The sequence below is a fragment of the Theropithecus gelada genome, chromosome 3, assembly GCF_003255815.1.
Source record: "Theropithecus gelada isolate Dixy chromosome 3, Tgel_1.0, whole genome shotgun sequence".
Taxonomy (NCBI): Eukaryota; Metazoa; Chordata; class Mammalia; order Primates; family Cercopithecidae; genus Theropithecus; species Theropithecus gelada.
This window is the reverse complement of record NC_037670.1, coordinates 8308414-8335659: the sequence shown is the minus strand read 5'-3', so window position 1 is coordinate 8335659 and position 27246 is coordinate 8308414. Positions and strand designations below refer to the sequence as shown.

The 27246-nt window shown below is 47.0% G+C and overlaps 1 protein-coding gene and 1 long non-coding RNA gene across 9 annotated transcripts in view; one reads left to right on the top strand and one right to left on the bottom strand.

Moving 5' to 3' along the window:
• The first annotated feature begins 271 nt into the window (after positions 1–271).
• The window catches only part of GTF2I (general transcription factor IIi), a 105665-nt gene continuing 78690 nt past the window's right edge, over positions 272–27246 (top strand). For 5 of the 8 annotated variants that reach the window (XM_025379396.1, XM_025379392.1, XM_025379395.1 and 2 more), the window contains exons 1-3: positions 272–674; positions 23297–23400; positions 26206–26344. In XM_025379396.1, the coding sequence (XP_025235181.1) occupies positions 23302–23400; positions 26206–26344 (238 nt within the window). In that variant the 5' untranslated portion in view covers positions 272–674; positions 23297–23301. Of the gene's footprint in view, positions 675–23077; positions 23401–26205; positions 26345–27246 lie in introns of those variants that run through there. The other 3 variants (XM_025379391.1, XM_025379389.1, XM_025379388.1) reach the window with 2 other exon arrangements.
• Positions 23078–27246, bottom strand: part of LOC112620653 — a 47881-nt gene continuing 43712 nt past the window's right edge. The window contains exon 4 of the long non-coding RNA XR_003118561.1: positions 23078–23444. This is a non-coding gene — a long non-coding RNA (uncharacterized LOC112620653). The remainder of the gene's footprint in view (positions 23445–27246) is intronic.

Sequence of the window (27246 nt, the reverse complement as noted above, 5' to 3'; positions counted from 1 at the left end):
CCGGCTCCCCTCCCCCACCCGGGCGGCCGCGCAGGCCCCAGGTGCAGCCATGTTCTCGCTCCCACCACCCTCGCCTCCATTGACAGCCCTTGCTGGAGAGGGCCGGGCGCCGCGCTTGCCTCGTCCTCGGGTTCGGGGCTCGCCGGAGCGGTGCTTCCTGGGAGTTGTAGTCCCCTGTCCCTGCTGCCGCATTGATGGGGAACGCATCCGAAACTACAACTCCCGCTGGGCGGCGCTGCGGGTGCGCACGCGCAACGCGCCTTCGAGGAACAAAAAAAAAGAAAAGAAAAAAAGAAAAAAAAAAGGAGGAGGAGGAGGAGGGTGAGAGAGAAGCTGGGAGAGCAGAGAAAAGGGGCCACCGGTCGCCCCCCCGCTTCCCCGCACGCGCTCTCCAGCCGCGGCCGCCCGCCTGCCGCGGTCACCCCGGCCTCTGCCTCTGTCCCCCAGTGATCGGATCAAGGCGCCGAGCGAGGCCCTGCCTGCGGGGCGGCCATGCGGCGGTGACAGGAGCGCGGCCGACACGCACGGGCCCCTCGCCCCCTCTCGCCTCCCTCCCGCTCGCCAGCTCCCCTCAGCTGAGGCTGCTCCGCTGCGGCCGCAGCGCGCGCGCGGCCCACACTCGCCTCCCCTCGGCATCCCCGGCCCCGGCGCTGCCTGGAGGCGGCCGCACTCGGGTGAGTCCCTCTCGCCTCATCCCCGTGCCCCCTGCCCCCGCCTCGGGGGGCCATTGCGAGCGGGGGCCTTTATTGGAGACTTTGCCCCGCCAGGGGCTGCAGGGACAGGGGCCTGGGAGCCGCGGCCCGCCGCGCGCGGTTGGGGCCTTGGGGGGCACCCGTGCCGCCTCCCCCTACCCCCACCCCCACCGCCTCGCCGGGTCTCCAGCCCCGCCGGCCTTGGCAGTGGCCGAAACCAGGCGATGGGGGTGGGGCGGCACGGACGCGGTCGCGGGGGACGACAGTGGCACGCGCGCGCCTCGGTGCGCGTGGGGGAGGGGCGCGCGCGCCAACCGGCGTGGGGTGGGGGGGCGCCTCGCGCGTGCGGTCCCGCGCACGAGCGAGCGAGCGGCCCCGCTGGCTGCGCATGCCCCGCAGCGCTGATTGGCCGGCTAGGCGGTGCGGGGGCGCGCGCGGTGCCAGGCCCGAGCCGCCGTGGGGTCGCGCTCGCCTGGTGTATCTGGGGCTCCTGCGCCGGGGCAGCAGACGCGCGGGATTGGCCGACCGGCGCGGGGGCGGGGCCGCGCGTTGCCTGGTAACTGCGGCGGGCGGGGGAGCGGGAGCGCAGTCCCCCGCCCCGCCCCGCTCCCAGGTGGAGCCCGCAGTGGGCTTTGTCCCGGGCCGGCTCGGCGCGCCTGCCCCGCGGGGCCTGTTCTTTGGGGGAAATAAACACAATGACCGGAAGGAAAACCTCAGCCTTAGGCCATGAAAATTAAGCCGTCTGGGTTCGGCCAGCACCCAGACGACGGGAGTGCAGAGGAAGAAGGAAAATGAAATGGAAAAAGCTGTCTTCTTGCCGCTCCCTGGCTCCTCCACTTTTTCTTAATCCAACTTTTGCCTTTTCGTGTAGCGAATTTTGTCCTCCCTAGGTTATGGATTTGCACTGATTTGCGGCTGGGGATGTTCAGAGGTGGGGTGCTGTTGGAGTAGTGTCCACTCTTGCGGATGCGCAGCTCTTGCCGACTACTGACCTCCTCCTTTTTAAAAAAAAAAAAAATTAAATTATTTGTGGAGACGCGTTCTCACTATGTTGCCCAGGCTGGTCCTGAACTCCTAGGCTCAAGCGATCCTCCCACCTTGGCCTCCCAAAGTGCTAGGATTACAGGTGTGAGCCATCGCGTTCGGCTTAGTTTTCTTTTTTTTTTTTAGAAACAGGGTCTCTCTGTGTTGCCGCGGCTGAAGCGCGCAGTGGCACAATCGTAGCTCATTGCAGCCTTCAACACCTGAGCTCCAGCGATCCTCCTGCCTCAGCCTCCCCGGTGGCTGGGACTACAGGCACATGCCATCATGTCCGGCTGATTTTTATTTTCTATTTTTTTATTTTTATTTTTTGAGATGGAGTCTTGCTCTGTGGCCCAGACTGAAGTGCAGTGGCATGATCTGGGCTCATTGCAACCTCTGTCTCCCCGGTTCAAGCCATTCTCCTGCCTCAGCCTCCTAAGTAGCTGGGATTACAGGCGTGCGCCGCCACGCCGGGATAATTTTTGTATTTTTAGTAGAGATGGAGTTTCACCATGTTGGCCAGGCTAGGCTCAAACTCCTGAGCTCAAAGCAGTCGGCCCCCCTCGGCCTGCCACCAAAGAACTGGGATTACAGGCGTGAGCCACCGCCCTGGGTCACGGCTGGCTAATTTTTGATATTTCTTTAGAGATGGGATCTTCTTGTGTTGCCTAGGCTGGTTGGGAACTCCTGGCTTCTGGTGATCCTCCCACTTAGGCCTCCCAAAGTGGTGGGAGTACAGGCTTGAGCCACCACGCTGGGCCTTATCTCTTTTAAATTCAACTTTGCCGCAGACTATGGCTTGATCAGCCAACAGTGCAGAGGAGAAGTCTCCAGTCCTTCAGGGAACAAAAGGGGAAGTTAGTTTGCAAATGAGAATGTGCAGGTAGAGTGTCCTGCGGAGGCGGGGTCTTCTCCCCAGGCTGAGGCCTATGGTGTGGGATGACCGATTTTATTTCCTGCTACAGGATTTTTTGGGGGCTGCTGCCTTGGCTTTCGTTTCTCCTGCTTCTTGGGATCTTGGCCTTTTGGCTGGGATGACGTTTTTCAGGCTATGGAAATCAATCTTGCTCATATGCAGCCGCTTCCTTAAGGTCTTTTTTCTCTCTCTCTCTTTTGTTTTTTTTTTTGTTGTTAGAGTTTCGCTCTGTCCCCCAGTCTGGAGTGCAGTGGCACGATCTTGGCTCACTGCAACCTCCGCCTCCCGGGTTCAAGCGATTTTCCTGCCTCAGCCTCCTGAGTAGCTGGGATTACAGGGGCCTGCCAAGACACCCGGCTGATTTTTGTATTTTTAATAGAGACGGGGTTTTGCCATGTTTGCCAGGCTGGTCTTGAACTCCTGACCTCAGGTGATCCGCCTGCCTTGGCCTCGGAAAGTGCTGGGATTACAGGCGTGAGCCACTGCTCCCGTCCTGAGGTCTTATATTGTATAGTCAGAGTTTGTTTCTTATTAATCTCCCAATCAACCTGTGTGTCCTTCCTCGCAGGGCACCTTTATTTTCTCTTTTCTTTTTTTTTGAAACGGAGTTTCACTCTCGTTGCCCAGGCTGGAGTGCAATGGCGCGATCTCGGCTCACTGCAACCTCCGCCTCCTGGGTTCAAGCGATTCTCCTGCCTCAGACTCCTGAGTAGCTGGGTACAGGCGCGCTCCACTACGCCCGGCTAAGGGCAGTTTTATTTTCCTCTGCATCTGGCCTAGTCACTGGGTGTTGAGCTCATAGGGGCAGGGACAAGCCTTTTCCTCCTTTGTGTTTCTCCCTCCACTTCCCCTTCCAGTTGGGCATCGTCCTAGCCTTGCCTGGGGTAACAATGCTGCTTACATTTGAATGTCTTCCTTGCCCCCCATGGCTCTTGAGCACTTTCGATGTACAGTATTTTTCTTATTTAATCCTTGTGACAAGTCTGTAATTCTATTCTATAGAGCGGAACAAGTCTAGAGAAGTTGGAGAGTTCTGTACTCTTGCTTACCTAGCACACGAACCTGGCCGGTGTGACTCAACCCTTAAGCTGAGGTTCTGAAACCGCCGCGCCTGGGCGTTCCCAGGAGCGCTGGCATGTGCAGACTCTGCTTGCTGGGTCCTACTTTCCAGGCTGATTCTGCACGTCTGGGGAGTTGCCCGAGAATTTGCATTTTGATTAGCTCCCTGGGTGGTGGTGATGGTGGCTGCTCCCCGGACAGCCCTTTGAGAACCATTCACAATGGTGCAAAATGAAGGGAGGGAAATTTATCGGAGATGTTTGCTTTTCCTTACTTTAAAATTAGATCTTGGCCGGGTGCGGTGGCTCACACCTGTAATCCGAGCACTTTGGGAGGCCGAGGTGGGTGGAACACCTGAAGTTAGGAGTTCGAGACCAGCCTGGCCAATGTGGCGAAACCCCATCTCTACTAAAAATAGAAAAAGTAGCCGGGTGTGGTGGCGTGCATCTGTAGTTTCAGCTACTTGGGGAGGCTGAGGCAGGGGAATCTCTTGAACTCGGGAGGCAGAGGTTGCAGTGAGATAAGATCTCACCACTACACTCCAGCCTGGGTGACAGAGCGAGACTGTCTCAAAAAAATAAAAATAGAAAATAAAAATAAAATTAGATCTTAAAGAATCAAAAATAATTCGGACGACTGACCGTAGATTGCTCAGAAAACTGGCTGAGAGTTGAGAATTCCTGTTAGCCATGATTAGAAGTTAAAAGTTTCGTAAATCTCCGGTTTAAAAAGGGGTCATGGTTTAAGTGCGGAATAAAATGGGAAATCTATGGAAGTTTGACTTTTTCCCCACTCTGATTTATTTATTAATTTAGTCGCAGCACGGGCGTTTGTTACATTATCTTCTTCAGATGCCCAAAGTCTGCCACACCCACCACACAGAAGGTTTGAGTGATAGGACCACAGCTTGTAGTTTTGGTCCTTGGAGGTATGGGGGTTGGGGAGCATTGTGTGCTGACGCTCCTCTGCCACATGCCCCTCCAACAATTCAGCTTACTCAAATATGACTACAGAGACTGGCATTTAAATGTAGGCTTTGGGGGTTCTTTTTGCCAGATGGGGTTGAGGGCAATTCTTACTGAGAAAGATTTTTAGGTTTTTTCTTTCTTTCTTTCTTTTTTTTTTTGATGGAGTTTACCTCTGTCGCCCAGGCTGGAGTGCAATGGCACAATCTCGGCTTGCTGCAACCTAACCCACCCCTGCCCGGGTTCGAGTGATTCTCCTGCCTCAGGCTCCCGAGTAGCTGGGATTACAGGCATGCGCCACCACGCCCGGCTAATTTTCTATTTTTAGTAGAGACGGGATTTCTCTGTGTTGGTCAGGCTGGTCTCGAACTCCTGACCTCAGGTGATCCGCCTGCCTTGGCCTCCCAAAGTGCTGGGATTACAGGCGTGAGCCACCGCTCCTGGCCGGTGGTTTTTTTTTTTTTTTTTTTTGAGACACAATCTGACTCTATCGCCTAGGATGGAGTGTAGGGGTGCAATCTTGGCTCACTGCAACCTCTACCTCCTGAGTTCGTGATTCTCCTGACTCAGCCTCCTGAGTAGCTGGGATTACAGGCATGCACCACCACGCCTGGCTAATCTTTTGTATTTTTAGTAGACATAGGGTTTCATAACGCTGGCCAGGCTGGTCTCGAACTCCTGACCTCGTGATCCACCCGCCTCAGCCTCCCAAAGTGCTGTGGGGTTATTGGCTTGAGCCACCGCGCCTGACGATTTTTAGGTTCTTAAAATTATAATGTATTTCTTTCTGGGGAAAATAACCGCAGATTAGGTGGGAGGAATGGTTTTAGTTTACAGTTAATGACCCCCCTCCTTTCCCCAGCCTACACCCTTAGGCGAGTTGTACACACTCCTTAGGGGACCCCAACTTCCATGGCCACTGACTGTCCTGCTATATTCTAGCATGTTCGATGACCCATAGGTGGACAGGTTATTATTATCTAAAGGAGCTGAACACTGAACAATTACTAAACACTTAACCTTTTCTGTTATTACTGGTTACCAGCTATTTGCATTGCATTTCACCTAATTCATTTCTACCATTGTTTCATTCTTTATTGAGGACATGAATGTTTTATATAAACATGAGTTTTTGCAGTATGCTTCATAACTGGGGTGGTATAATTAACATGAAATTGTCTTACCACTGGCTTAAATAGATGGATGTCAAATCGTTTTTATGTCAGTCTAAGGGAAAGTATGTATGTATGTATGTATTTATTTATTTGAGACGGAGTCTCACTCTGTGGCCCAGGCTGGAGTGCAGTGGCGCCATCTCAGCTCTCTGCAACCTCGGAGTCCTGGGCTCAAGTGATTCTTGTGCCTCAGCCTCGCGCATAGCTGGGATTACAGGCATGTGCCACCATGCCCAGCTAATTTTTTTGTATTTTTTTGTAGAGATGGGGTTTCACCATGTTGGCCAGGCTGGTCTCCAACTCCTGACCTCAAGTGATCCACCCGCCTCGGCCTCCCAAAGTGCTGAGATTACAGGCATGAGCCACTGCACCCAGTTCATTTACTGAGTGAAGCTTATTCATTGTTATAATTGAAGGAAAATAGAAAATACACCTAATCAGTTGCTTATTCTAATTGTAAAGTTGAGATACTTGGGAAACAGTAGGCTTAAACTGGCAGCATAGCTCTATGAAGACTCATACTCATTTAACTAAAGTGTATTGGGGCTACCTACCTGGGGAAGCGAAACGCCTTAGTGTCTTAGAGGATGTGTTTTTTTTTTAATTGTATTGTATTTTATTATTATTATTATTATTTAGACAGAGTCTTGCTCTTGTCACCCAGGCTGGAGTGCAGTGGCGCGATCTGGGCTCACTGCAACCTCCGCCTCCTGGGTTCAAGCGATTCTCCTGCCTCAGTCTCCTAAGTAGCTGGGTCTACAGGAACCCATCACCACACCCGGCTAATTTTTGTATTTTTAGTAGAGACGGGGTTTCACCATGTTGGCCAGGTTGATCTCAAACTCCTGACCTCAGGTGATCTGCCCGCCTTCGCCTCCCAAAGTGCTGAGATTACAGGCATGAGCCATGGCGCCCAACCGAGGATGCGTGTATCCTGTAAAAATTGTGTGGCTACGTCATCGGAAGAGGTGAAGGTATTTATTGTCTTGATAATTCTTCATTCTCCATTCTTCCCCTGTCGCCCTTTACTGTTGTCCTTTTGTTCTGGAACTTTCCCTGCCGTCTTCCTGTTTGTTTTCTCCTCTTCCTTTTTTTTTCCTTGTAAAATTCTTGTTTTGGTATTCCATGCCTGTTTCTGGCAGTACTCATTTGCTTTTTACCACTTTGGCCTACTGAGAATGTAAGAGAAAGTTCAATATTGCCAGGAACTGTCAGAGTTGTTGGAGGATTGACTCATTCTTCTTTGGTTGTAACTTGAGTAAAAACTTTATAGGATTTTTTTTTTTTTGAGGAGTCTCCCTCTGTTGCACAGGCTAAAGTGCAGTGGCGCGATCTCGGCTCACTGCAGTCCCCACTTCCCAGGTTCAAGTGATTCTCCTGAGTAGCTGGGATTACAGACATGTGCCACCACACCCGGCTAATTTTTGTGTTTTTAGTAGATGGGGTTTCACCACGTTGGCCAGGCTGGTCTCAAACTGCTGACCTCAAGTGATCCACCTACCTCAGCCTCCCAAAGTGCTGGGATTACAGGCGTGAGCCACTGCGCCTGGCCAACACTCTGTGTAGGATTTTTAAAGAACTAATATACTTAAAATGTATATCATGAGAGGGAAGACAAATTTATAAATTGGGGAGAGGGTTTATAGCTATGACTAGCGACACAAGTTTGAAGTCTGACTGCTTGGATTCCAATCCTGGCCCTTGCCATTTCCTGGCTGTGCGACCTTGGGCATTTCACTTCATCTTTGTGTGTTTCCCTGTTTTTTTGTTTTTAGACAGAGTTTTGCTCTTGTTGCTCAGGCTGGAGTGTAGTGGCGTGATCTTGGCTCACCGCAACCTCCGCTTCCCGGGTTCAAGCGATTTTCCTGCCTCAGCCTCCTAAGTAACTGGGATTACAAGCGCCTGCCACCACACGCCCGGCTTATTTTGCGTTTTTAGTAGAGACAGGGTTTCACCATGTTGGCCAGGCTGGTCTCCCAACTCTTGACCTGAAGTGATCTGCCCACCTCAGCCTCTCAAATGCTGGGATTACAGGCCTAAGCTACCGCGCCTGGCCCCTATTTTTAAAAATGGAGTTGATGATAATAGAATATGTTTCACTTCTAAGAGCTGTTGTGAGGATAGAGTTTAAGTGCTTAGGTTGCTGTCTGGCATGTAGTAGACACTCAAGAAATAGTAGTCATAAAGATACTATTGTAAAGACTTTTGGGAAATTGAGGAAGTGAAAATTTTACTAGTAATATTGATTACAATGTTAATCTCCAAGAACTCTGGAGAATATGAATTGCAAGGGCAAGGACTTGTTCCTCTGTGGGATTTTTCCCCTGTGACTGTTACATTGTTTTTGTTTTGTTTTGTTGAGATAGAGTCTCGCTCTCTTACCCAGGCTAGAGTGCTCATTGCAGTCTCCACCTCTGCCTCGCTAGTTCAAGCGATTCTCCTGTTTTAGGTTCCTAAGTAGCTGGGACTACAGGCGTGCACCACCATGCCCAGCAAATTTTTGTATTTTTTAGTAGAGAAGGGGTTTTACTATATGTTGGCCAGGCTGGTCTGGAACTCCTGACCTCGGGTGATCTACCTGCCTCAGCCTCCCAAAATGCTGGGATTACAGGCGTTAGCCACCACGCCTGGCCAGAGCTTGACAGTTTGATTAATGAAACCTGAGAATGTATGCTTTTTTTTTTTTTTTTTTTTTTTTTTTTTTTTTTTTTTTTTTTTTTTTTGAGACGGAGTCTCGCTCTGTCGCCCAGGCTGGAGTGCAGTGGCGCGATCTCGGCTCACTGCAAGCTCCGCCTCCCGGGTTCAAGCCATTCTCCTGCCTCAGCCTCCTGGAATGTATGCTTTCTATGTATGGTTCATTATAATTTGTTACATCTAGATATTTAGCTCTTACTGTTGACTATAACACATACATGACGTGAGCAGAATTTTATCGAGATTGAGTTTTCAGACAGTAATTGGTTTCAAGAAAATAAATAAGGTATTGGAAGTGAACTAAAATTAGTAACTGGCTTTGGCATTAGACTTTATTGCACTTAAATTACATGATCTCATCTGTGAAATAATTTGACGGAGGATGATGGCATGTATTATATCCATATGAGGAAAGGGCAGACAAATAGACCTTGCAAGATTCAATAGTTTCACTCCTTCCTCCTGTTCATTTTCTTTCTTCTTTTTTCTCCATGGTAAGCATTAAAAAAAATGTTTGTTTGGCCGGGTGTGTGGCTCACTCCTGAACTCCCAGCACTTTGGGAGGCCATGAATCACTTGAGGTCGGGAGTTCCAGACCAGCCTAGCCAACATGGTGAAACCCGTCTCTACTAAAAATACAAAAAATTAGCCGGGCATGGTAGCGCGCACCTGTAATTCCAGCACTTTGGGAGGCTGAGGCAGGTGGATCACGAGATCAGGAGTTGGAGACCAGCCTGGCCAACATGGTGAAACCCTGTCTCTACTAAAAATACAACAATAAAAAAATTAGCCGGGTGTGGTGGCACACGCCTATAATCCCAGCTACTTGGGAGGCTGAGGCAGGAGAATCACTTGAACCGAGGAGGTTAAGGTTGCAGTGAGCCAAGATCACGCCATTCCACTCCAGCCTGGGCGATAGAAAAAGACTATGTCTTGAGGAAAACAAACAAACAAAAAAACATGTCTCTATTAAAAATACAAACATTAGCTGGGAGTGGTGACAGGTGCGTGTAATCCTAGCTGCTTGGGAGGCTGAGGCATGAGAATCACTTGAACCCGCAAGGCGGAAGTTGCAGTGTACTGAGATCTTGCCCCTGCTCTCCAGCCTGGGTGACAGAGCACAACTCCATCTTAAAAAAAAGAAAGAAAGAAAGAAAGAAAATCTTGTAAGATGAATTTGTTCCTTTATGAAGAATAAATTTGTGGCTGCCATTTACACCGTGAATGCCTTTCTTTAGAGTGGTTCCTTATAGTGTTTTTGTTTGTTTTTTTTTTTTTTTTTTTTTTTTTGAGATGGAGTCTCGCTCTGTCGCCCAGGCTGGAGTGCAGTGGCCGGATCTCAGCTCACTGCAAGCTCCGCCTCCCGGGTTCCCGCCATTCTCCTGCCTCAGCCTCCCGAGTAGCTGGGACTACAGGCGCCCGCCACCTCGCCCGGCTAATTTTTTTTATTTTTTAGTAGAGACGGGGTTTCACCGTGTTAGCCAGGATGGTCTCGATCTCCTGACCTCGTGATCCGCCCGTCTCGGCCTCCCAAAGTGCTGGGATTACAGGCTTGAGCCACCGCGCCCGGCCTGTGTTTTTGTTTTTTGTTAAATTGTGGTAATATATACTTAACACAAAAATCACCATTTTAACCTTTTTTTTTTTTGGGGAGGAGGGATGGGATGTCACTTTGTTGCCTAGGCTGGAGTGCAGTGGTATGGTTTTGACTCACTGTAACCTCCGTGTCCTAGGGTCAAGACATCCTCCCACCTCAGCCTCCCAAGTAGCTGCGACCACAGGTGAACACCACCACGTCTGGCTAGATTTTTTATTTTTTGTAGAGATGGGGGTCTCACTGTGTTGCCCAGGCTGGTCTCGAACTCCTGAGCTCATACCATTTGCTTCCCAAAGTGCTGGGATTAGAGACATGAGCCACCTTACCCAGCCTGATTTTACCAATTTTTTTTTTTTTTTTTTTTTTTTTGAGATGGATTCTCGCTTTGTCACCAGGCTGGAGTGCAGTGGCACAATCTTGGCTCATTGCAACCTCCGCCTCCCGGGTTCAAGCGATTCTTCTGCCTCAGCCTCCTGAGTAGCTGGGACTACAGGCACACACCACCACGCCCAGCTAATTTTTGTATTTTTAGTAGAGACGGGGTTTCACCATGTAGGCCAGGATAGACTCAATCTCCTGACCTCGTGATCCACCTGCCTTGACCTCCCAAAGTGCTAGGATGACAGGCGTGAGCCACCGCACCCAGCCTTAACCATTTTTAAGTGTATGTATATAGTTCAGTGGTCCCAAACTTTTTCTTTTTCTTTCTTTCTTTTTTTTTTTTTTTGAGGCAGAATCTTGCTCTGTTGCCCAGGCTGGAATGCAGAATATTATCAGGTTCATCTGTGTGTTAGAATTTCCTTCTTATTTAATCCTTTTGGTGGTTTTTGGGGTTTTTGTTTTGTGGCATGGCACAGCACATTGTGTGTGTGTGTGTGTGTGTGTGTGTGTGTAAGAAGTATACATAATTATATTATGGTGTACTTGGAAGAGTGTGATCCATCATATAACTGGTTATGCTGAACCTTGTTTAGCAGACAGAGCCTAGGAAGTTTTCTCATTGTATAGGTTCTATGCTTTTGAGAATTGCTGCTTGTATTTTGATCTCATTTCCATACATAGTCCTTAGAGATCATAGTTATTTATTTATTTATTTATTTTTATTTATTTTTTTGAGACGGAGTCTCGCTCTGTCGCCCAGGCTGGAGTGCAGTGGCGCGATCTCAGCTCACTGCCAGCTCCGCCTCCCAGGTTCCCGCCATTCTCCTGGCTCAGCCTCCCGAGTAGCCGGGACTACAGGCGCCCACAACCGCGCCCGGCTAATTTTTTGTATTTTTAGTAGAGATGGGGTTTCACTGTGGTCTCGATCTCCTGACCTTGTGATCCGCCCGCCTCGGCCTCCCAAAGTGCTGGGATTACAGGTGTGAGCCACCGCACCCGGCTGATTTATTTATTTTTTGAGATAGAGTCTCACTCTGTCACCCAGGCTGGAGTGCAGTGGCATGATCTTGGCTCACTGCAACCTCCACTTCCTGGGTTCAAGTGATTCTCCTGTCTCAGCCCCCTGAATAGCTGGGATTACAGGCGCCGACCACCATGCTTGGATAATTTTTGTATTTTTAGTGAAGATGGGGTTTCACCATGTTGGCCAGGCTGGTCTCGAACTCCGGACCTCGCGATCCACCTGCCTAAGAAGGGATCCACCGGCTAAGAAGGGATCTTTTAAATTTTAAAAAATACATTAATTTATTTTTATAGAGATGGGATCTCGCTGTGTTGCCCAGGCTAGTCTCAAACTCCTGGGCTCAAGCGATCCTCCCACCTCAGTCTCCCAAAGTGCTGGGATTACAGATGTGAGCCACCATGCCCGGCCCAAAAGAAGAGATCTTTTATCACGTCGGGAACAGTAACTATTTATTCATTTATTCAGCATACTGATGGGCTCATCATATGAGGCCTCAGAACACAGCATGTTTCTTGGAAAATACTGGCATGGGCAAATGACATTGTTGAGAGCTTCAGGATAAAGAATCTTTTAGTTTACTTTGCATATCAAGACTAGTTTACTTTTTTTTTTGGAGACAGTCTCGCTCTGTCTCCCAGGCTGGAGTGTGGTGTCACGATCTCAGCTTAACGCAACTTCCACTTCCCGGGTTCAAGCCATTCTGGTGCCTCAGCCTCCTGAGTAGCTGGGATTACAGGCATGCACCACAATGCCTGGCTAATCTTTGTGTTTTTTGGTAGAGAACGGGGTTTCATCACATTGGCCAGTCTGATCTTGAACCCCTGACCTCAAGTGATCCGCCAGCCTCGGCCTCCCAAAGTGTTGGGATTACTTTACAGGTGTGAACCACGCTCCCCCGGAAGGTGACTTTTTTTTTTTTTTTTTTTTTTTGAGACAGAGTCTCGCGCTGTGTCGCCCAGGCTGGAGTGCAGTGGCGCGATCTCGGCTCACTGCAAGCTCCGCCTCCCGGGTTCACGCCATTCTCCTGCCTCAGCCTCCGAGTAGCTGGGACTACAGGCGCCCGCCACCACGCCCGGCTAGTTTTTTTTTTGTATTTTTAGTAGAGACGGGGTTTCACCATGTTAGCCAGGATGGTCTCGATCTCCTGACCTCGTGATCCACCCGCCTCGGCCTCCCAAAGTGCTGGGATTACAGGCTTGAGCCACCGCGCCCGGCCTAGTACTTAATAATTATAGGGAGAACATGGAAATATTAAATACCAACTTGGCTGGGCGTGATGGCTCATGCCTGTAATCACACGACTTTAGGAGGCTGAGGCAGGCGAATCACTTGAGGTCAGGAGTTCAAGACCAGCCTGGCCAACATGGGGAAACCCTGTCTCTACTAAAAATACAAAAAAAAATTAGCTGGGTGTGGTGGCAGGTGCCTGTAATCCCAGCTACTCTGGAGGTCCAGCCAGGAGAATTGCTTGAACCCAAGAGGTGGAGGTTGTAGTGAGCCAAGATTACGCCCCTGCACTCCAGCCTGGGCGACAGAGTGAGGCTCCATCTCCAAAACAAAACCAAAATAAAACAAAAAACCAAAAAAACCCCAACAATTTCAGAGATAAAAAAATTTAGGTGGCCTGAAAGATTGCCAAAATATAGTATTACATGATAATCTAAACTAGTTTTAATGCAACTGAATCCTGGTTTAGAATAAAGTCAGCTGATTCAACTATTAGTATTAGATCTTTTGCATTTATTTTAAGCACCATTTTAGGACAAAATATCTAACATTTTACTTGATGAATTTTAACTTTTTCTTACCACTCATTGTTTTGAAGAAATTACTTTTTAAAAGTTTGTGATGTCACTAATTTTTCCCCTAGCATTAGGAGATACATGAATTCATTTTATTCTTCTGACTGAAGATGTTTCTGTTAGTGTATACATTCAAGAATATGATATGCCATTAGTCATTTAATTTTGTTGAAACTTGGCTTTGGTGGCTGTTAATAAAATGAATTGGTCGGCCAGGTGTGGTGGCTCATGCCTGTAATGCCAGCACTTCGGGAGGGTGAGGTGGGCAGATCACCTGAGGTCAGGAGTTCAAGACCAGCCTGGCCAACATGGTGAAACCCTGTCTCTACTGAAAAAAAGAAAATTAGCTGGGCGTGGCGGCAGGCACCTGTAATCCCAGCTACTCGGGAGGCTGAGGCAGGAGAATTGCTTGAACCCAGGAGGCAGAGATTGCAGTGAGCCGAGATTGTGCCACTGCACTCCAGCCTGGGTGACAGAGTGAGACTCCGTCTCAAAAAAAAAAAAAAAAGTAAATTTGGGTTTTACAGTTTTTCCTCTTATACAAAAAATAACTGGAGACTAGCTCTCAAAGAATGAAGACAGCTGGAAAGCTAGAAGATACCAGAAAACCAAGAAAGAGAGAACTTCCCTGAAATACTGGCCCAGGCAGAAGCGCATCCATCAGTACTACAGACTCACCGCTGTAGTCCATTTTTTTGGAATAGGGGGTCAAAAACTTAAGTTTGGATGGAAAATTTATCTGGTAAAAGTATTCTTTCTGTCTGTCTGTCTGTCTGTCTGTCTCTTTAATGGACACAGGGGCTTGCTCTGTCACTCAGGCTGGAATGCAGTGGTGCCATCATGGCTCACTGCAGCCTTCACCTCCTGGGCTCAAGCCATCCTCCTGTCTCGGCCTCCCAAAGCGCTGGGATTATAGGTGTGAGCTACTGAGCCCGGCTTTTTTTTTTTCTAACTCTTAAGGCTGTTGAATAATTACAGAATTGAATATTATTACCTGTCTTAAATACTGTCTTCCAGGGACAATATCCTTGTCGTAGTTATTTTAGCTAATTTTGAAGGCTTTTCTCAGTTTTTATTATCTAAGCATCTGGGGGTTTAGTGATTATTGTTTGAATGCAAAACATTGAGTTAGAAAAGATACTGATTTCTGCAGTCTTGAAGTTTATCTCGCCTTCCTTAAGTAAAGGTACAGTGTAGATCTTCATTGCTTATTACAAGTAAAAATAGTAGCCTGCAGAAATTTGTGCAGAAGAAAATAAAATAATGGGCCTGGTGTTTCTCATCAGTTTTAAATCCATTTCACCTTCGTTGAGACTGAGTCTTCAGTCTTTTAGGTAGTGAGTCAAGGTTTTACTAATTTAAACTATTGTCTCAATTGAGGGCTGTCTTTCATTGTTAAAAGACAGTTTGTCTGACAGTACCTGGAACCAGTTTTTGTGACATAAGTAATGTGTTCACCTAGATAATCGGTCTGTAACCTACTCTTTTTTTTTGTTTTATTTTTTGTTTTTGGTTTTTGTTTTTTTGAGATGGAGTCTCGCTCTGTCACCCAGGCTGGAGTACAGTGGCACGATCTCAGCTCACTGCAACCTCCGCCTCCCGGGTTCAAGCAATTCTCCTGCATCAGCCTCATGAGTAGCTGGGATTACGGGCGTGCACCGCCACACATGGCTAATTTTTGTATTTTTAATAGAGATGGGGTTTTATCATGTTGGCCAGGCTGGTCTCGAACACCTGACCTTGTGATCTGCTCGCCTCGGCCTCCCAAAGTGTTGGGATTACAGGCATGAGCCAACGTGCCCAGCTATATTTTTAAAAATTTTTTAGTTTTTTGAGATGGAGTCTCACTCTTGCCCAGCATGATCTTGGATCACTGCAACCTCTGCCTCCCGGGTTCAAGGGATTCTCCTGCCTCAGCCTCCTAAGTAGCTGGGGTTACAGGTGCCCACCACCATGCCCAGCTAATTTTTGTATTTTTAGTAGAGATGGGGTTTCACCATGTTGACCAGGCTGGTCTCAAACGCCTGACCTCAAGTGATCCATCTGACTTGACCTCCCAAAGTGCTGGGATTACAGGCGTGAGCCACTGCCATATATATATATATATGTATGTGTGTGTGTATATATATATATATGTGTGTGTGTATATATATATATATATATATAACCAAATGCCTTATTTTCTTAGAATGTGATACAGAAAGTTTAGCGTCCACTATCACCTTTGCTTTCTAATGAAAACGATGTTTATACTTTTGCTTCAGTCAGTTCGTTTATGGTGAGTGGCAGTTAATTCTCTGTTGAAAAGACTGCATAGTATTATAGTTGCAATCACTGTCTAATTATTTATCTTGTGTTGATTCTGTTTTTAAAACCTGCCATTCTTTGATTGTTATTATGCATTAAAAAGGCAGTTTGGTCTTGAACTCTAGACCTCAAGTGATCCTCCTACCTTGGCCTCCCAAAGTGCTGAGATTACAGGTGTGAGCCACCACGCCTGGCTGTAAAGAGGCAATTTGGAATTTAGAGAGAGATTCTAGTCCTTTGTTAAAGAACTAACTATAGGCTGTGCACAGTGGCTCTCGCCTGTAATCCCAGCCCTTTGGGAGGCCGAGGCAGGCAGATCACCTGAGGTCAGGAGTTTGAGACCAGCCTGGCCAACATGGTGCAACCCCGTTTTTACTAAAAATGGAAAAATTAGCTGGACGGTGGCAGGCACCTATAATCCCAGCTACTTGGGAGGCTGAGGCAGGAGAATCGCTTGAACCCAGGATCCGGAGGTTGCAATGTCCAGCCTGGGTGACAAGAGCCAGAGTCCATCTCAAACAAACAAACAAACAAAAAAAATATATATATATACACACACACACACACATACACATGCATAATTTTTATATATTTATAACAAACATGAAAAAAAAAGGACATGAATGTAATTTAAATAAAAGAGTGTTCTAGCACTTCCCCACTTACCAGTCTGACTGGAACCTTGTTTTGAAGCAGAAATGTTCAGAAGTATTTCAGAGAATATCCTAAAAAATATTAAGAATCTCAGTTTTTGTTAGAGTAATGATAAGGTTTGTAAAAATCTTCAACACGCTCTTCCTTTCACTCACTATAAAATGTATTTTTTTGTCTGGGTGCAGTGGCTTAAGCCTTTAATCCTAGCACTTTGGTAGACTGAGGTGGGAGGATCATTTGATCTCAGGAGTTCGAGACCAGCCTGCGCAACATATTGAGACCCGATCGCTACTAAAAATACAAAAAATTAGCTGGGCATGGTGCTGCGAGTCTGTAGCCCCAGCTGGTAGGGAGGCTGAAGTGGGAAGATCGCTTGAACGCAGGAGGTGGAGGCTGCAGTTCGCGGTGGTGGTGCCACTGTACTCGTCCAGGCAACAGAGTGAGACTTTGTCTCATAAAACCCAAAACCAAATGTTTTTGTGTGCTGTTTGGTATTAACAGCAAGGAATCAGTTAATTAAAGCAGAAGTAGAGTCAAAAAGAAAATTTTATGGAATTAGTTATTGGCTTATTTTGAGGAAGAATGGATCAGAATAGCAAGGACACGGATAAACCTAATACCTGAAATGGATCTCCAACAGGAAACTCAAGAGGATTTTAAAGAATGGCTAGAGTCTGGTTTCAGAGATAAAGAAGGCATCACGTATACAGTAGCCGACCAGAATCAGAGATAACCAGTGAAACAGCAACAGGCCAGTTGAGTTCATCTTTGAAACTCATGAAGGAGAATTAAAATCAAATCAGGGAAACGAAAGATGAAGTCAAAAAACCTTCAGAATAGAAGAACTGAGGAGATTGAAAAAATGGGAGGCCGGGTGCGGTGGCTCATGCCTATAATCTCAGCACTTTGGGAGGCTGAGGCGGGCGGATCTCCTGAGGTCAGGAGCTCAAGACCAGCCTGGCCAACATGGTGAAGCCCCATCTCTACTAAAAATACAAAAATTACCTGGGTGTGGTGGCGGGCGCCTGTCATCCCAGCTACTCGGGAGGCTGAGGCAGGAGAATTGCTCAAACCCGGGAGCTGGAGATTGCAGTGAGCCAAGATCACACCACTGCACTCCAGCCGGGGCAATAGAGTGAGACTCCTTCCCCCATCAAAAAAAAAAAAAGTAAAAATCATACCTAGTTGCATTCCTTGTGAGCACAGAGCAAAATGTCCTCATTTTACCTGGTTTAATTCTGTTTGTTTTTTGTTTAACAGCCTCTTTTATTGGGAGACCTCTGAGTTTTGATGTGTCATGACAGATAGGATAGGTCATATCCTGGTGATTTGTGGTTCATTGCTGGTGACATCAGAAAGTAAAGTCAACCAGGAAAAGACTCCATGGGCCCGGCTCAGGTGGCTTCTGAAGCACCACCTCCATCAAGGAGCTCTTCCTGGGGTCCATGTGGACTCCATGTTGCCTGCTCTCCCACTCGGGGTTGCTGTGCTTATTATACAAGATGGCCAATAAAGCATGACATATTCAATAAATGTTCATTTCCTTCTCTTTGTCCAACCCTTCTTAAGTTGAGGGCATTCATAAAAGGTATTGAGCATTTCCATTTATAGACGAGGCGACTGAGTACAGCCCCCGAGGGCACGCAGCGAGGTGGTTGTCTGCTGAACCCATACCTCAGCTCTCTAGGCGTGTGGTCCCGTGAGGACCAGTGCATCAGGTGCTTCCTAAGCTGGCGTCACCTGCCTGGCCCGATGCCTCCTCAGGTGTTCATTGTTAATTAATGCCACCTCCTGATGGCAGTTTTTTTCTGGGAAGAGGAGAAAAGAGAGGAAGCCTCCCCCAAGTGAAGGGTGCAGCGAAGGCTCCACGAATAGTTTCAACTAAGGACTGTCCCACGAAGGAACTTTGGGAGGAGCAAAGAACAGTGAACTTCCGGTGTGACCCGGATGCACCCATTTCCAGAGAGCAGGAAGCACAGAGAAGGCCCGTGGGTCGCCCCCAGGGTGCTTTCCATCCTGCAGGGCTCGCTGCCTGCCCTCTAAGTTCTTTTTTTTTTTTTTTTTTTTTTTTTTTTTGAGACGGAGTCTTGCTCTGTCACCCAGGCTGGAGTGCAGTGGCCGGATCTCAGCTCACTGCAAGCTCCTCCTCTCGGGTTCACGCCATTCTCCTGCCTCAGCCTCCCAAGTAGCTGGGACTACAGGCACCCGCCAATTCGCCCGGCTAGTTTTTTGTATTTTTTAGTAGAGACGGGGTTTCACCGTGTTAGCCAGAATGGTCTCGATCTCCTGACCTCGTGATCCGCCCGTCTCGGCCTCCCAAAGTGCTGGGATTACAGGCTTGAGCCACCGCGCCCGGCCCCCTGTAAGTTCTGATAAAGACATAGGACCTTCATCACCAGGGGCACCCCGTGGGCTGTTGCTGTGGCGTCTGTCCCCCATTTCTTACACACATGGAGTGTGATTGTTACTAATGGAGCGTGTCCAGGTTCTTGGCATTTTGAACAAAGAATTGGACAAAAGGCACAAAGCAAGGAATGGAAGAAGCACCTAAAGCCGAGATTTACTGAAAGTAGAAAGTACACTCCACAAAGGGGTGGGGCTGAGCCTAGGGAAGATCCCCTTCACAGAATTTCCTGGGGTTTAACTACCCTCTAGAGGTTTCCCATTGGTTACCTGTTGTACACCCTATGTAAATACAGTAGTGGCCTGCAAGCAGTCTGATTGGTTGTGAAAAGCAACCAATTAGAGGCTGACTTGAAGTTACAAAGGTTATACCCTATGCAAGCATCTGGTTGTGGAAAGCAACCAACCAGAGACTAAAGTGAAGTTACAAAGTTACAGTTGATGCAAATGACGACTTGCCCTGCCGGCCTCCTATAATCCCAGCACTTTGGGAGGCCGAGAGGCGTGGATCACCTGAGGTCACAAGTTCCAGACAAGCCTGACCAATATGGTGAAACCCCATCTCTACTAAAAATACAAAAAGTTAGCCGATGTGGTGGCAGTTGGCTGTACTCTCAGCTACTCGGGAGGCTGAGGCAGGAGAATCGCTTGAATCTGGGAGGCGGAGGTTGCAGTGATCTGAGATAGCACCATTGCACTCCAGCCTGGGCAACAGAGCCAGACTCTGTCTCAAAAAAAAAAAAAAAAAAAGGCCGGGCGTAGTGGTTCACGTTTGTAATCCCAGCACTTTGGGAGGCCGAGGTGGGTGGATAACCTGAGGTCAGGAGTTCCAAACCAGCCTGGCCAACACGGCGAAACCCCATCTCTACTAAAAATACAAAAATTAGTTGGGCGTGGTGGTGGGCACCTGTAATCCCACGTACTCATGAGGCTGAACAGCAGGAGAATCACTTGAACCCGGGAGGCCGAGGTTGCAGTGAGCCCAGAACATGCCGCTGCACTGCAACCTGGGCGATAGAGCGAGACTCCATCTTAAAAAAAGAAAAAAAGGCCGGGTGCGGTGGCTCATGCCTGTAATCCCAGCACTTTGGTAGGCAGAGGCGAGCAGATCACGAGGTCAGGAGATCAAGAACATCCTGGCTAACACGGTGAAACTCCGTCTCTACTAAAAAATACAAAAAATTTGCCGGGCGTGGTGGGGGGCGCCTGTAGTCCCAGTTACTCCGGAGGCCGAGGCAGGAGAACGGCATGAACCCGGGAGGCGGAGCTTGCAGTGAGCGGAGATCGCGCCACTGCACTCCAGCCTGGGCGACAGAGCGAGACTCCGTCTTAGAAAAAGAAAACGAAAAGACTTGGTCGCAGTCAGTCTGATTGGTTGCAGGAAGCAACCATCAGGGGCTGAAGTGAAGTTACAAAGTTATGCTCCTGTGCAAACGTCTGATTGGTTGCAGGAAGCAACCAATCAGAGATACTTTCAATTTTCCGTCTGGGACGCAGCAAAAGTGGGAGTGGTGGTTTGCAAACTGAGTAGCCTCCCATCCTTTTGTTTGTTACTTAAGTGTGGAAAGTTAGGGTTTTCCTGTTGATTTAGTTCTGGAAGTCAGCATGAAAATTGGCCTTAGGTTCCCTGCCTCCAGACCTTATTCTCCGGCCTCATGATGACTTGATAGCAGATTTATGGCGATTAAAGATGAGAAGAAATGGTAACAGCAGTAGGCAGAAAATTGCCCTAGTTTCATGTTCTGACTGTGATAGTGGCTACATGACCTTGACAAATCACTGCATTTGTAAAATAAGAACACATCTCTGTTTCCTTTCACTGGGGAATTAAAGGAAAAGTGAGATTATGAAGAAATACCATGAACTTTCAGAAATAATGAAATTGTATGCTAAGTGAATGTCTAATTATAGAAACGTATAATGCCTTTGTTGTCCATTTTGCCCTGAGCCACATTTTAATGCAAATTTACTTAGACTTGGGGGAGAAGGAGAGGGAAAGAAAACCAAACAAATTCACTTAGTCTTATCCAAGAGAAAAAAGAATGGGACCTACCTAGGCTGTTAGACCAAATAATTTCTGTAATTTACCTATTCACTTGCTTGATAACTGCTGTTACTTCCGTCTCTAGTCAGGGAACCTTGTTTTGGGAATCAGATTTGCTTCCGTTTGTTCAAATATATGGGGATAATTGTTTTGTTTTTTTGTTTTGTTTCTTTTTTAGAGTCTTGCTTTGTTGTTCAGGTTGGAGTGCTGTGGTGCGATTTTGGCTCACTGCGACCTCCACCTACAGGACTCAGGTGATTCTCGTGCCTCAGCCTCCTGAGTGGCTGGGATTACAGACGGTACACCACCATGCCTGGCTAATTTTTGTATTTTTAGTAGAGACAGGGTTTCGCCGCATTGCCCAGGATGGTCTGGAACTCCTGGCTTCATGTAATCCACCTGCTACGACCTCCCAAAATGCTGGGATTACAGGCATGAGCCACTGTGCCTGGCCAAGTGTCAATTATTTTTTGACTGTTGTTTGTATTTATTTATTTATTTATTTATTTTTGAGATGGAGTCTCACTCTGTTGTCTAGGCTGGAGTGCAGCGGTGCAATCTTGGCTCACTGCAACCTCTGCCTCCTGGGCTCAAGCAATGCTCCTGCCTTAGCCTCCCAAGTAGCTGGGATTACAGGTGCGTGCCACCATGCCCGGCTATTTTGAATTTTTAGTAGAGACAGGGTTTCACCATGTTGGCCATGCTGGTCTCGAACTCCTGACCTCAAGAGATCCACCTGTCTCGGCCTCCCAAAGTGCTGGGATTACAGGTGTGAGCCACCACGTCCAGCTGATTATGGTTTTTATTATAAAGCATAACTTCCTAAGTGTGTATGCTTCATTACTTGTTGATGGGTAATCTGGGCTAGCAGTTAATTCACATGGTAACAGATGGTAAAGCTAGATCACAGTCTTTAATAATAGGGAAATAGAGCATCCTCTTTAATAATAGGGAAAAGATTTACTGACATTTTTAGGCATAACAGTTTTCTGTTGACAGCTCCTCAATAGCTTGTCCATGTTCTCCAGAATCCTGGGGCTTTCCTTAAGGAATACTCGGGTGTTGTCAGTAAATTAATTTATGTTTTTACAGTTACTATTCTTGTTTCCAGTGTTTAATTTTTAAATTTTTCAGTTATCCTTCCATATTAAGTTTATTTAATTATTCAATACCTCCCTAAAAGTAGAATTAATTCAACTAAATTAAAAGGGACAGTTTTTAATAGGCATCTAATTTGCATGCTATTTACAGAAAACCTTTTTAGTATTTCAGTTTTAGAAATTTGCTTTAGATTTTGCCATCTTAGTATGTCTTTATATGGTGTATTGTTTTGGTTTTATTTTGGTAAAATATACATAATTTTTTTTTGTTTTTTGTTTTTTATTTTTGTGACAAGGTCTCACTCTGTCACCGAGGCTCAAATGAGGTGGGGTGATCTCGGCTCACTGCAACCTCCGCCTCCTAGGTTCAAGTGATTCCCCTGTCTCAGACTCCTGAGTAGCTGGGATTACAGGTGCCCACCACCCTGCCTGGCTAATTTTTGTATTTTTAGTAGAGACGGGGTTTTGCCATGTCGTCCAGGCTAATCCCGAATTCCCGACCTCAGGTGATCCACCTGCCTTGGCCTCCCAAAGAGCTGGGATTGCAGACATGATCCATCACAACTGGCCAGTATGTTTTTTTATGGTGTATTGTCTTGGTTTTATTTTGGTAAAATATACATAAGATAACGTTTACACTACTAACCGTTTTTTGTGTGTGTTTTGGTTTTTGTTTTTGAGATGGAGTTTTGCTCTTGTCACCCAGGCTGGAGTGCAATGGTGCGATCTCTGCTAACTGCAGCCTCCGCCTCCTGGGTTCAAGCAATTCTCCTGCCTCAGCCTCTGAGTAGCTCGGATTACAGGTGCCCGCCACCACACCCAGCTAATTTTTGTATTTTTAGTAGAGACGGGGTTTCGCCATGTTGGTCAGACTGGTCTCAAACTCCTGACCTCAGGTGATCTGACTGCCTCAGCCTCCCAAAGTGCTGGGATGACAGGTGTGAGCCAACGTGCCTGGCCAGAATATGCTGTATTATAAAGAATCTTACATGTTACTTGATGCCTGTGATCTGTTTTCTTAGTAAGAAGAGGAACTCTCCACTCAGCCTCAGTTCACTGCACCCACTCTTTTCTGTATCAGGATGTTCAGGGGAGAAGAGAGCTTGGCACCTCTTTCCTGTGTTGAGTTGTGGTTGCCTGTCACTGGGTTTTAAAGTGCCTTGCCTCCTCTTCCTGTTACTTGGGGGAAATTTCACTGATTCTGGGTGTTACCTGGATTTGTTTGGGGTGTGATATTGACCCAATTTTCTGGAAATAACAATACATAGAAAGTTAGGGGATGGATCTTTATCTTATGAGGGTGTGGGACAAGTCAAACACTTAGTTTCTGAACCTTATTTTTTTCTCTAGTGCAAGAAAACTGCAAATTAGGCTACCCATGAGGGGCCCTCACAGCTTTGGCTATGGGTTTAGGACACCGGTTTTCTACCACTCACTTTCTTCTTACTTCTCTTGCACAGGGATCATGGCCCAAGTTGCAATGTCCACCCTGCCCGTTGAAGATGAGGAGTCCTCGGAGAGCAGGATGGTGGTGACATTCCTCATGTCAGCTCTCGAGTCCATGGTGAGGTCTTGTGTTCCATCATTCCATAGTTGGGTAGGCCTGCGCTCTAGATAAGGTTGATTTGTTTTTGTGGAAGATAGAATTTTATGGTTTTTAGTTTTAATGAGTAGTTTTTCTTTTCTTTTTATTTTGAGACAGAGTCTTGCTCTGTCGCTCAGGCTAGAGAGCAGTTGCAAGATCTCAGCTCCCTGCAACCTTTGCCTCCTGGGTTCACATGATTCTCCTGCCTCAGCCTACCGAGTAGCTGGGATTACAGGCACCTGCCACCACACCCAGCTAAGTTTTGTATTTTTAGTAAAGATGGAGTTTCACCATCTTGGCCAGGCCAGTCTCGAACTCCTGACCTCTTGATCCACCTGCCTCAGCTTCCCAAAGTGCTGGGATTATAGGCGTGAGCCACCACCCCGACCAATGAATAGTTTTTCTTCTTGAATAATAGTTATGGATTTAAGCCTTTCACATCACATTTTATTATTTATTTATTTATTTATTTGAGACAGAATTTTGCTCTTGTTGCCCAGGCTGGGGTGCAATGGTGTGATATCGGCTCCCTGCAACCTCTGCCCCCTGGCTTCAAGCAATTCTTATGCCTCAGCCTCCCGAGTAGCTAGGATTACAGGCACGTGCCACCATGCCCAGCTAATTTTTTGTATTTTTAGTAGGGACGAGGTTTCACTATGTTGGTCATGTGGGTCTCGAACTCCCGACCTCAGGTGATCTACCTGCCTTGGCCTCCCAAAGGGCTGGGATTACAGGCGTAAGCCACCGCACCCGGCTGAAATCACATTTTTATTACCATGCTTCAGAATCTTCTTAACTTACCTAAATGTTTAATTTTCCTATTTAATCTCAAATTTTTTTCTGCCATCACCTTAGGCAGTCATTTGTTTTGCAAGTGTTAACTTTGAATTTATGTATAATATTAGCAATTACTCAGAGTGAGATTGTATACTAGAATATGGTGCTTGAGGTTTTTTGTTGTTGTTGTTATTAATGGTTTTTTTTTTTTTTGATACGGAGCCTCACTCTGTTGCCAGGCTGGAATGCAGTGGCGTGATCTCAGCTCACTGCAACCTCCGTTTCCTGGGTTCAAGCGATTCTCCTGCCTCAGCCTCCCAAGTAGCTTGGATTACAGGTGGCTGACTGCCACCACTGCCGGGTAATTTTTTGTATGTTTAGTAGAGATGGGGTTTCACCGTGTTGATCATGCTGGTCTTGAACTCCTGACCTCCGGTGATGCGCCCACCTCGGCCTCCCAAAGTGCTGGGATTACAGGCGTGAGCCACTGCGCCCCGCCTATGAATCTTACTAGGAAGCAAATTTCAGTAGATTTTGAGAATTCAGAGTATTTACTGTCAATGTGTTTTGTTTTTGTTATTTTTTTGACTCTCATGTCTCTGTATCTATTTTGAGAAAGCCATTCAAGATGCACATAAGGCCAGGTACGGTGGCTCATGCCTAATCCCAGCACTTTGGGAGCCCGAGGCGGTGGATTACCTGAGGTCAGGAGTTCGAGACCAGCCTGGCCAACATGGTGAATCCCTGTCTCTACTAAAAATACAAAAAAATTAGCTGGGGTAGCAGCATGTACCTGTAGTCCCAGTAACTTGGAGGCTGAGACAGGAGAATTGCTTGAACCCGTGAGGTGGAGGTTGCAGTGAGCCGAGATCGTGCCACTGCACACTAGCCTGGGCGTCAGAGTGGCACTCCGTCTCAAAAAAAAAAAAAAAAAGTGCCCATAAATATTTTGTTCCCAGGTTATTATGGTGGTGTTATTTTTGGGGGGGAAGACTGGAATCACCAACCTTTTAAATAATGTTATCAGTAAATGATCCAAGGTCTGTTCATTAAATGGAATACTATATACTCTATAACGTTTTTTGTTTTTTTTTTTTTTTTTTTTTTTTTTTTTTTTTTTTTGAGACGGAGTCTGGCTCTGTCGCCCGGGCTGGAGTGCAGTGGCCGGATCTCAGCTCACTGCAAGCTCCGCCCCCCGGGTTTACGCCATTCTCCTGCCTCAGCCTCCCGAGTAGCTGGGACTACAGGCGCCCGCCGCCTCGCCCGGCTAGTTTTTTGTATTTTTTAGTAGAGACGGGGTTTCACCGTGTTCGCCAGGATGGTCTCGATCTCCTGACCTCGTGATCCGCCCGTCTCGGCCTCCCAAAGTGCTGGGATTACAGGCTTGAGCCACCGCGCCCGGCCTCTATAACGTTTTTAAAGAATATTTAATCTTATAGAAATATATACTTAGTTAAAGTCAGTAAATACTCTGCCCACCTAAAAGTGATTCTGGCTGTGTGTACACAGGGGAATACTTCTGGAGGTAGGGATTATGTAATGAATGCTGTAGTGTGGGTTTCAGATCCCTCCTCCTTTTGTACTGATGGCACTTATTGCCGCAGGTGCCATGACTGTTTGAGCCACCTTTCACAAGTTTCTACTCTTTCCTTGGGGAGGGCCACGCCAGCTCCTAGCTCTGGGTGCAGCTACATCAGTGTTCAGTGCTTCCGCTGTCCAGCCCCGCCTGCATCCCACCTCCCAAGAGCTGTAAGACAGTGACCCCCAGCAAGCCTGTGTAAACTCTGAGTCTGCTTCTTGGGGGAATCTGATCTATAAGAGATTACAAGGGAATTCTGCTTTTTTTCCTTATAAATTCTGTGTTGTCTTTTGTTTAAAATCAGGCCAAAAACTATTTTGAAAGCGAAGTACCTTTAAAAAATGTTGTTAGATTTTTTTAATTCATCGAGCAGAAACGGTGCCCTTAAATGTCTGCATGTAACATAATATTTGCTGTTTGTATTATAGTGTAAAGAATTGGCCAAGTCCAAAGCCGAAGTGGCCTGCATTGCAGTGTATGAAACAGACGTGTTTGTCGTCGGAACTGAAAGAGGACGTGCTTTTGTCAATACCAGAAAGGATTTTCAAAAAGATTTTGTAAAATATTGTAAGCATTGTATTTTTATCTTTTGCATTTCATTAATTTTAAGCCTAAATATTTATAGGTAAGACAATTATATTTTCTTTCTTTTTTCTTTCTTTTTTTTTCTAAGATGGAGTTTCGTTCTTGTTGCCTAGGCTGGAGTGCAGTGGTGCAGTCTCGGCTCACCACAACCCCTGCCTCGTGAGTTCAAGCGATTCTCCTGCCTCAGCCTGCCTAGTAGCTGGGATTACAGGCATGCACCAGCATTCCCAGCTAATTTTGTATTTTTATTAGAAACGGGGTTTCTCCACGTTGGTCAGGCTGGTCTCGAACTCCCAACCTCAGGTGATCCGCCCACCCCGGCCTCCCAAAGTACAGGGATTACAGGCGTGAGCCACTGTGCCTGGCCAAGTTATATTTTCTTCTAAAGCAGGATGAGGTTTAAACTAGAAAAGATTTTCTGAAATGTTTATGGAGACATTTCAAAATGCTCCAAAGGAATCACTGAAATATGTCAGGATAGATACTGAAGAGTTAAGAAAAATGGTAATGTTTATTGTCCAGTGTTCCTTGCCTGGCTTTACTCTGGATTAATGAGATACATTAGAGAGAAGGTAATGAAGGTAGAGAAATTTTGAATAGATTAAAAGTTTTACTTAGGTAAGGAGTTACTTTCTTTTTTCTTTCTTTTTTTTTTTTGTGAGACGGAGTTTCACTCTTACCACCCAGGCTGGAGTGCAATGGCGTGATCTCGGCTTACTGCAACCTCTACCTCCCGTGTTCAAGCAATTCTTCTATCTCAGCCTCCTGAGTAGCCGGGATTACAGGTGCCCACCACCATGCCTGGCTAATTTTTGTAATTTTAGTAGAGACAGGTTTTTGCCATGTTGGCCAAGTTGGTCTCAAACTCCTGACCTCAGGTGATC